The following is a 9,698-nucleotide window of genomic DNA, read 5'->3' as shown; positions in this document are numbered from 1 at the left end:
CTTAGGAAAGGAGAATTGGAGGAGAGGAAGCAGGCTGTTCTGCAGGACACCTTAGCCTCCCCTGTGTCAAGCTCTGTGTTGCAATGATCCCATGTATAATGTGCCCACTGGACAGGTAGCATGGTGAGAACATGCTACATCTGAGTTTTAATTGCACTGGTAGTAAATACTCCTTGTTAGCCCAGAGGAAGCCACTCTTCAAGTTCGCTTTCTTTTTGTAAAGAAGCACTTGGCACAATTAGAGAGAAATTATCAAAGGGCAGAGCTGAGACCAAGTTCCTATCTCAATCTTGATGTACACTTACCTATAAGAAAGTAGTAATTATACTTACTAAACAATGGTATTAGGCTATGCTCCAGCAGAGGGATGTTCTTTCTTTTAACTCTTGCTGTGGTTGTTGGTGACTAGGTCTCACTATGGAGCTCTGACTGGTCTTGCACTTGAAGCAATCATCCTGCCCCTAACTCCCAGGTGCTATGATTAGACCCATAAGTCACCATGCCTGGACTTCCTCTAACTCTTTGTTTTAACTTTAAATCTTTACTTCTTATTTTACATGTATATAAGTTAAAAAAAAATATGTAACTTCATCCAGTTCCAACAAATTCTAATTTTATGGCCAATCTTATTTTTCTAAACTTTATTCATATACTTCCAAATTATTTTAAAGCAAACCATATATTTCATTAGTAAGTATTTATAAAGATATACACAGGAATTTTAGTAGCAGTATTGTAATAAAAGAGAAAAGAAAAAAAACTCAAGAGTTTGCTTTAATTAATGAAGTTCATCTTCTACATGAGATACATATTTTGTTACTGAAAAAGTTAAGGAGATGTGGGGTTTCCATAGCATATTGAATTTGCAAAGTTTACATGGAGGTATGATTATGTGAGCTAACTCTGTCTCGGTGATTAATCTCCTCCGTACACAATAGCACTAGGGTTCAGGAACGCCCCTCTTCTGGTCACCTAGTAACTTTTCACTGGTCAACAACAAGCTAAATAAACTCTTAGGTTGCAGAAGAATGTTTGGCTGACTTGGATCATCTATGAGATTTTAGAAGAAATAACCATCGCTAAGTTTGAATGTGCTAAACCTTTAACAGGAGATACATATATTATATTGTTTTTGGAGCTTAAAAATGGATACAGAAGACAAGGGCTTCGGTAAATTAGGACAAATACTGAAGCATATTTGGAGACAAAACCAACTGTTAAAGCAGGCTCTCCTGGGTGATAGTCTTTGTGAGGTGGCTGGGGGAGCCACTTGGCTAGCCACAGTGATCTTTTTGGGTCAAGGGCTCAGTGAAGCCCTTCATCAACTGTTGGATCACACTGTAGGGACCCTTCAGTCCACCTGCCAGAAGCTGCATATACTACTTGAGAAGGATAATCAATGTGTCTGGAGACAAGGCAAGTAGTCTGTTTTGTTTGCTTGGGTTGACACTTTCTTTTGAAATACTCATCTGGTCAATATTTTAAGGAAGGGAATTTACAGCTCTGCTAGCAAATATGTAGTATTTAAACTGATGCCTAAGCAACTAATTGGAGGCATGCAACTGGAAATTCAGGTGCTTGGGCTGTTATTTGCAAGACCAAAGCCTTAGAGGAAGGAAAGTCCAGGACTAATTAAAGCAGAACAGGCCGTTTTTCTATGTTGGAAGAGCATGTTCTAACTCCAGAGTCATTTGAGCCTAGTCCTACTAATTACAAAACCATGGGAAAGGCTAGATGTGCTAGAAGAAACTGGATCCCAAAGACTGAGAGCAGGATGTAAATTCTTGGGAATATGACCAGGTGTGTGCACTAAAAAGTATAGTAACCATGGAGAATGCAGTATCTGAGGACAGTGGTCTTAACATCAATGCTTTCAGAATCTAGGTGGCATTATGAAATCCAGCTCTCAGACATATAGTGTCATGTCAAGGTGAGCAGATGGACCTCACTCAGGTATCCACAGTAGACAGCACTAAGGAGTTCTGTCTAGAGACCAAATAGTGAATATCAGAGAATCTCTCCCACAGCATGTGACCCCAGGACCATCAGCAGGAGCTCACCACCAGTCAGTCTCTGGAAGGATTGAACACAGTCCTAGACAACAAGCTAAGGCATTTAGTAAGCTACCTAGAAGGATGAGTTCAAAATAAGCATGGGATCGCAGGCATCAGACAAAGACCAAGTTGTCAGAACTGCAGTGCAAAGGCAAGCCCAGACTAGTGAAAGGATGATTTGGTGACAGTGAGATGTGTGACCTTCGGATATGGACTCCTAGCTCAGAGCTGAGAGTCTAGAACGGTTCAGCCTGAGAGAAGCTTGAGAAGTGAGAGGCACAGATAGGAGCTTAGGATGGAGTGAGAATTGGATTGACTCGGGTTTGATGTTGCTTAGCCTTGGAGTAAAGCAATTTGTCTTAGTTTGGTTGTCATTGATCAACCACTGCAGGGTCCAGTCAGAGAATGATACGGTCAACGTTATTCTTTGAAAGAACAATTTGACATATTTTAGTGATCACATGCTCAGTAGGGGAAGGATTGAATTTCCGACCAATATACAGCATCTGTGTCATCATAAATCACATAGCTGTTGCCTTTCTGCTATTGACCTGTCCTGGGTGTTCAGATAAATATATGTCTGATATTTGAAATGGACAATTGATATAGTATAGTATCTCCCAAGGCAAAGGAACAATTGTCAAATATTCCAAATGATTGAGGAGTTCTTGCCTCCATCCTTATTAAGGAGAAGGATTCTCACATTTTTCTATAAGGTTTAAAGCATACTTATGGGGGGGAAAAGGCCCAGTTTCACTACTTGGCTACTATGTTAAAAGTAGAATTTTCTTTCCTTGTAGTTATATAAGTGTTAAAAGCTGGCAAATTGTGCAGATAATTCCTTCATCTGTGTAGAAGCATAATTTGACTTAGTTTTTACTTCTTTGTGTGTCTACATGTGCAGAAATTATTGCTTTCATAGAGTGCCTCATGAAAATGAATGAACATTTGGGGAACACTGCTATGCTTCTAAGGAAAGAAGAAAAGGAGATGTGTAATTTATGCAGCCTGCATGAGGACCGTACTCCACAGCAGACAATATCGGCCATTCAAGATACCAAAGCAACAGACATTGCTCCAAGAAGGGAACTAAATGTCATGGAAACAGCTACTGTTTCTCCTACAAATGTAGAGGAACGTCATTACACAAACCAGGTCCAGTTAAAAGAAAATCAAACCCAGATAAATTCTGAATTAGGGGGGAAAGAAAACAATGCATCATTGAGTGGAAATGTAATAGGGCAAGAAGAATCACAGAGCGCAGTGTTCCCAGATAATGCAGAAAATGAAGATGAAAAACAAATAGAACACATGACTGCTGAGAACATAAATGGCAACAAGGAAGACATTCATGATGCAATTCAGACAACAAGGGAAACTCGAGAGACCTCAGAAAACAGAGGAGAAGAGATTATCATATCCCCAACAGCATGGGATGTCTCCAGTAAGGATGTGAATAGTCTTCATAATGACTCAGAGAGTCCAAAACAAAAGAATAACATAATGGAAAAGGAGTGAGTAAAGACACCGTGAGAAATGTTTATATATGCCTACTTCTACATTTGTTTCTGTAGTTCTTAAATGCCTTAATCCTGCTGCTATGACAAACTACCACAAACTTGGTTTTTTGTTTTTTTTTTTTGAGTGAAAGATTTCTTAGAGTTCTAGAGGTGGAGAGACAAGGAAGGCACAGGAGATTCGGTGTCTACTCAAAGCTTACTGATTCACAGATGGTACTTTCTTGTTGCATTCTCAAATGGTGTAAGGGGCAGACCAGCTTCAAGGTCCTTTATTAATGATGCAAATCCCATCCATGAGGACTGTGCTATGACCTAATTAGGTCCTGCAACGGCCCCGTTTCCTAACAATCCACTATGGGATAAAAATCTCAACATATGATATGAGGGAACACTCAATGTTTTATAATTTTGTGTCATGTCTCCAACATTTAGTGTAAACCAGTGATTCAAGTTAAAATCAACCCACAGAAATTTATGTGGCTGCTATTGCTAGTATCACTCTGTTCTTCATTGTTTCAGGAAACACTACTATTAAGTAGTGCTCTAAAGGAAAAATAATAAGTTATGAAAGTAATTCAGAGCAGCTGTTCAGATCATGAACACTTTTCTAAATAACAAATTCAGTTTTTAATAAGAAAAATGATTTCAGAAGGTTAAAAAATTAAAAGACAATTTGCTAATATGATTATGGTTATCTCTAAGATAATTGTCATCAGTCTTTAAACCTTGCCTCCAGAGCTCCAAGGAATTTATGGATAGGCTTTCCAGGGTTCTTAAAGGTAAATATGATGGTCACATCTATTCAACTCAGAAAATTGTCAGAAGTTTTTTGTTTGTTTGTTTGTTTGCTGTTTTTAATCAGATTCTCTAAAAGTCCATGGAATAAAGAAGGGGAGAAAGATTAATATATTTTATGAGCTATCTCCCCGCCACTGAAAGGGAGCATTGATTCTTGATTTGTCTAAATTGATAGTTTCTAACTATATTTTCCCAGATAAATACAACATCTTCCTTAGCAATGTGATATAGTGGGGAAAAATATTTGGGGAGCAGGACAAAATTAATTTTTATTTTCTGTCTTATTATTAGCAAGTTATTTTGAAACTGGGCAACTTGCTTCATGTTTTCTTTTCCCTTCTTTTTATTTGTGTGTTCATTTTTGGTCTCAGTTTCTCAGTCTCTTCTTCTTTGGCACATGTGATTAGCAAATGAGACAATCACAGAGGGAACTAGTGTTGGGTCCCTCTGTCAGTGTTCACACTCAGCCAGATGTTAGTATGTTATGTGATGTCATGCTCCATAAGATGAATCATTAAACAGTCTTATTAACAAAACAAAACAAAACAAACAAACAAAAAAACAGGAGCCAAATATTGGGGTGAAAACAGAGATCAGAGGATAGGACAAGCCACAGCCAACCTCACCTTACCAACTCCTCAGCCTCCAGAGAGAACTACTTCCTTTATACTGATGCATATATGCCTTTCTGTGCCCTGCCATCTTACTTCCTGTCTGTCTGTACATACCTCCAAACCTCCATGGTTAGTGCTGGGATTAAAGGCATGTGCCACCATGCCTGGCTCTGTTCCCAGTGTAGCCTTGAACTCACAGAGATCCAGATGAATCTCTACCTCTTGAAGGCTAGGATTAAAGGCATGTGTTACCGCTGCCTGACCTCTATGTTTAATATAGTGGCTGGCTTTGTCCTCTGATCCCCACATAAGCTTTATTGGGGTGCACAGATAAAATATCATCACACAGCCCAGCTACTTTCACTATCCTACCACTCCTCTCTGCTGTTCTACACCTGTATCCTTCTTGGCATAACATTGCTGATGGTCTACTGTGTGGGCAGGAACACAACACCGTTCCCAGGAAAACATCACCGAGTCTATGTTCTTCAGCAAGCACTTTGCTTATCTTGATCATAGGACTCTATAAAAAAATGAAAACAGAAAATAATGTATCCACAGCAAAGAGAATTTAATGAATTCTGTTGATGAATCTTTCAATGCATGAAGACCTCCATGGTTTGCAAGCATTACTGTCCCTGACAAACAACCTCTAAAGATGTCAATATGTGGTTTCCCATTTCACTTGAGAAAAACATTGACACTTCACATCCTCCCATTTAGAAATGACTCAAAAGACCAGCTTGTGAATCATTGCCTGCACCACTCCCTCTAACACCTCCTTTAGGTGTTCCCTGGTGAGCGACTTCCTCTGTGGCATTGAACCAATTGTGCTTGGCTTGCATATTTACCAAGATGACTCTTCAGTGCAGTCCCCCAGGCTAGGAAGCCATCACACCACATAAAAGTGTATGCAATCAACAAAACCTTGCTTGGGATCTTTTGTGGTTCCTCAAATTTCAGTTTCCCAAAAGCCCCATTCTTTGGAGGTAGCTGTACTAATGTGTACACAAAGAGAGGGAAAAAACCCTAAACTAAACTAATGTAATCTATTTAATAACAAGACTAGTCATAGTTGATTAAGACTGTAGAGAATGGATCTATTTACAAATCTCCTGTACACTTTACTTGTCATTTGGGGACCACACCTTATAGAGGTGGGGTGTGTGGAGATGGTTTCCAGGATACAGAAGAGGGCATTCCTGGACTTAAATGAAGCCAGTTCACTGCATCTTCAGCTGAATAATGTTTCTTTTTCTGAATTATCATTATCTCTATGAACAAAAAAGTTAAGCAGATCAATGTGCTGGAGATCTTTTTTTTTTAAGTTCAGAACTGTATACATAAATAAATGACCTCTATGAGTTAAATGTTTAATTATATTTCTTTATGAAATTATAAATTATATTTAACAGTAAACTTCAAACTCTATTAACAGTAAAGGAGAAACAGCTAAAACTTTATTAATATATAACTGAGAAAATGATGCTGTGTTATACATAGATCCTGTCATATACCTTCAACATTGCCTTTGTTTCTATTATTTCTCTGTTGTGAAATAAATATCAAGAAGAGAACCTCAAGTGAATGGTGTTAACATAGAGATCAAACCATTATTGATCATGCAGTTTATTCAGATCCATTACTATTAAATAGGTTTAAATATTAGATCTCATTTAAACTTCACAATATCATAGATTAGATATTAGTTTCAAGCTGTAACGGATGGAGCAATCATTACTTAGGGAAGATTTGAGACAGGCATGACAATATTGAGAGCTTTTACTTCCACATGAAGAAGCATAGAGTAAACTTTTAGTTCTAAAACTGAACATCTATGAGATTTGTAACAAGTTAAAAATCTCAGCCTCAGTTTCCCTATCTGCAAAATAGTAGAGATAATAATATCTCTTGACACAGAAGCTATAAAAATTAAGTAAAACTATGTGCTAAAACCTGACCAACAGGAAGCATTAAACTATTGACTATTCTGAGAGGTTGTGATATTTATGGGCAAACAAATAGGAAATTCCTGGTCTCAAATTTGAATTCAAATGTATAAGGCTCTAAAAATCTGTGCAAAGATGGTGTTGAGGAGAAATAAAATAGTTAAACTTTTCAAGTGATAATCTGAGGATTAGAAATAATCTATTTGTGTTTAATAGGATTAGTGTACAAAAACTTAAATATCACTATTTGACTTAGTGTACTTGAACAATTTCTGTTCTTCATATTCATCACGTCTTGACGCAATAGGCATCATACAGATCCCTTACCTGCAGGTAAACAGGCAAATAAATAAGAGGTTTTAGGTAGATTAATATACTTTATACTTAAGCATTTAAGATGGGCAACTTCCTCATTCTTCTTCTTCTCCAAGTCAAGGACTTGGTGGCCTTTTTCCCTCCAGACAGAACTTTCAAGTCTCTCAAGGCAGGTGGTGAGTCAGGAGTGAGGGCCTGAAAGGGAGCAATTAGCTTTTCTTCTTTGTCTGGATTATTCAGTGTCCTGCAATCACCCAAACTAGCCACTTTTGAGGAAGAAAAGGAATCCACTCTACCCCTAATCATATGTAGAGTCTGAATATCTATGCACTGTTTCAGTCTTATCTCTCTGTCTCTCTCTTTCTCTCTGTCTCTCTGTCTGTCTTTATCTCTGCCTGTCTCTTTCTGTGTATGAGTGTGTTTGTGTATGTGTGTTAGTGTGTGTGTGTGTGGGGGGGCGTTGTGTGTGCATGTGTGCTTTTGCTTTCAATAAGATTGGAGGGATGCTGGGACTTTTCTTTTTCTGACTTTTTACTTTTAAATCAGAAAAAAAAATTCATTCTTCCAATCCTAGAGGACCTCACCATAAAGGCATCTCTCTCCTCACAGTTAAGTAAACTACTAATTTACTTTAAAACATCATTAATTTTTAAATTTTATTATAGGATGAACAATAATGAGGAATAAATCAATCACTTTGATAATACAATTAGTCAAAAATATTTATAGCTTATGTGAAGTAGATATTGCTTTCAACCCATATTGCAGGAAATTGTGGTATACAGAGGTTTAGCATCTTTTTGATTACAGGGTTAATAACTGGGAACATTAAAGTCCACATCAAAGCAATGTGCCTTACATTTTGTGACCTTCTGCATTTGTCTATAAAGTACATGGATAGAATGGCTGGAAAATGAAGCTCACTTTTTTTTTTTTTTTTTTTTTTTTTTTTTTTTTGGCAGGTATCATGATGTGCTGAGTGCTGGGACTGACCCTCAAGTGTCTTGTTACATCACAGCACCATCGCATGTCCTGCAACAGCTGGATTGCCAGATAATTAACAGCATGAGCTCATTTATAGTGAGTGCTAATGAAGAGCTGGTCAGCAATGTCATCGCTGTTGAATGCTCAGATAAGGGAAAGAAAATCCCATTCCCAATATGCATTGCAATTCCTTTCAAGGCAAGCTACAAGGGCAATTACAGAGACATCCTGGTGAAAATGACTGACACAAACTTTCAGTCCAGTTACCTAACTCCAAATTCATTGGAAGGAATGAGGGGAACTGATAAGGTCAGTAAGGCCTGAGCTGCAACTGTGTTTGTTGTTTCTCTTCCCTTCTTGTAATTCAGAATATTGCGTAGTAATGTAGTAATAATTGTTCCATTATGTAAGTGTAGACATGTTTGTGTTAGAATACTCATTTTTTTTTCTAAATACCATCTATGAAGTTCAAACAGTAGAAATTATTTACCAAAGTTAGTAATAGAGAATGGGTTTAGGGCTCAACAAATGTTACTTTTTTCCTCCTAGAAAACAACCAGCATCATAGCTTAATTCACTTCATGGTTCATGCTAACTTCATAATTACGTATCTACTGTGTTGGACTGCTGCCCACACAGAAGCATTAGAATCTTCAGATGCTATAGTGTTAGTTTTTATTATTCATAGGTTGGGAGAATGTATATAAAATATAAACAGTGTGTATGTGCATGCTCTGATGAATTGATTAAATTTATAAATGGAATTTAGTCTAAACATTGAGGATTGTGTTGTTAGTCATTGGGATGAGGGCAGTAAAGGAAGAAATGTGGTTCCCACATTTGGCTGTAGTGTGAATTTAGATGGATCAAGACACCTCTCTGTGACTCAAGTCTTTGATTTGAAAAGTAATATAAAAATGTCTGCCAGGTAAGATGGCAAAAACTAAATAAACAAACCATTTAAGAAGATGGGAAAAGTCTTTATACAAGCAAGTTGTTAATAAGTTTTCACAATGTGAAACAGACTTTATTGTAATAATATTAAAGCTCTCTATGTCACAAATTCAAATGTTGCTGAGATAGAATCCAGAATTACTGAATTTAGTATTAGAGAACTAATGAGGATTCAAGTTAAGAGTTTTCTGTGGGCTACTGAATTTATTTGTAAACAATTAAGGTGTTTATGTTTTTTATGCAAATGTTTCTTATTTGGTGGGAATAGAAAAGAATACATGTTAAAATCTTTGTAATACATTCTGTCCTTTTGGTTTGTTTACAAATCCAATCAAGGCTGCATAGTTGAATAATAAAGCTAAGTCTGTTCTCATTACTCCTATTCATGCCAGTAATACCTGTTAGATTTTAGACTAGCTGCCTATGAATATGGGAGTCTGATTAGCATTGCTCTAGAGTAGGCCTCTCAATCTTGGCGAGTCTGTGTGTCCTTTATAACAAGTACTTTAG

General features: G+C 37.3%; 1 protein-coding gene across 1 annotated transcript in view; it reads left to right on the top strand.

The window, feature by feature from the left end:
* The first annotated feature begins 1,083 nt into the window (after positions 1-1,083).
* Positions 1,084-9,698, top strand: part of Dthd1 (death domain containing 1) — a 66,340-nt gene continuing 57,725 nt past the window's right edge. The window contains exons 1-3 of the mRNA XM_036200221.1: positions 1,084-1,416; positions 2,959-3,568; positions 8,213-8,543. Coding sequence (XP_036056114.1) covers positions 1,146-1,416; positions 2,959-3,568; positions 8,213-8,543 — 1,212 coding nt within the window. The 5' untranslated portion in view covers positions 1,084-1,145. The remainder of the gene's footprint in view (positions 1,417-2,958; positions 3,569-8,212; positions 8,544-9,698) is intronic.

Source organism: Onychomys torridus, chromosome 10 (assembly GCF_903995425.1).
Source record: "Onychomys torridus chromosome 10, mOncTor1.1, whole genome shotgun sequence".
Lineage (NCBI taxonomy): Eukaryota > Metazoa > Chordata > Mammalia > Rodentia > Cricetidae > Onychomys > Onychomys torridus.
This window is presented reverse-complemented; position numbering and strand designations above follow the sequence as displayed.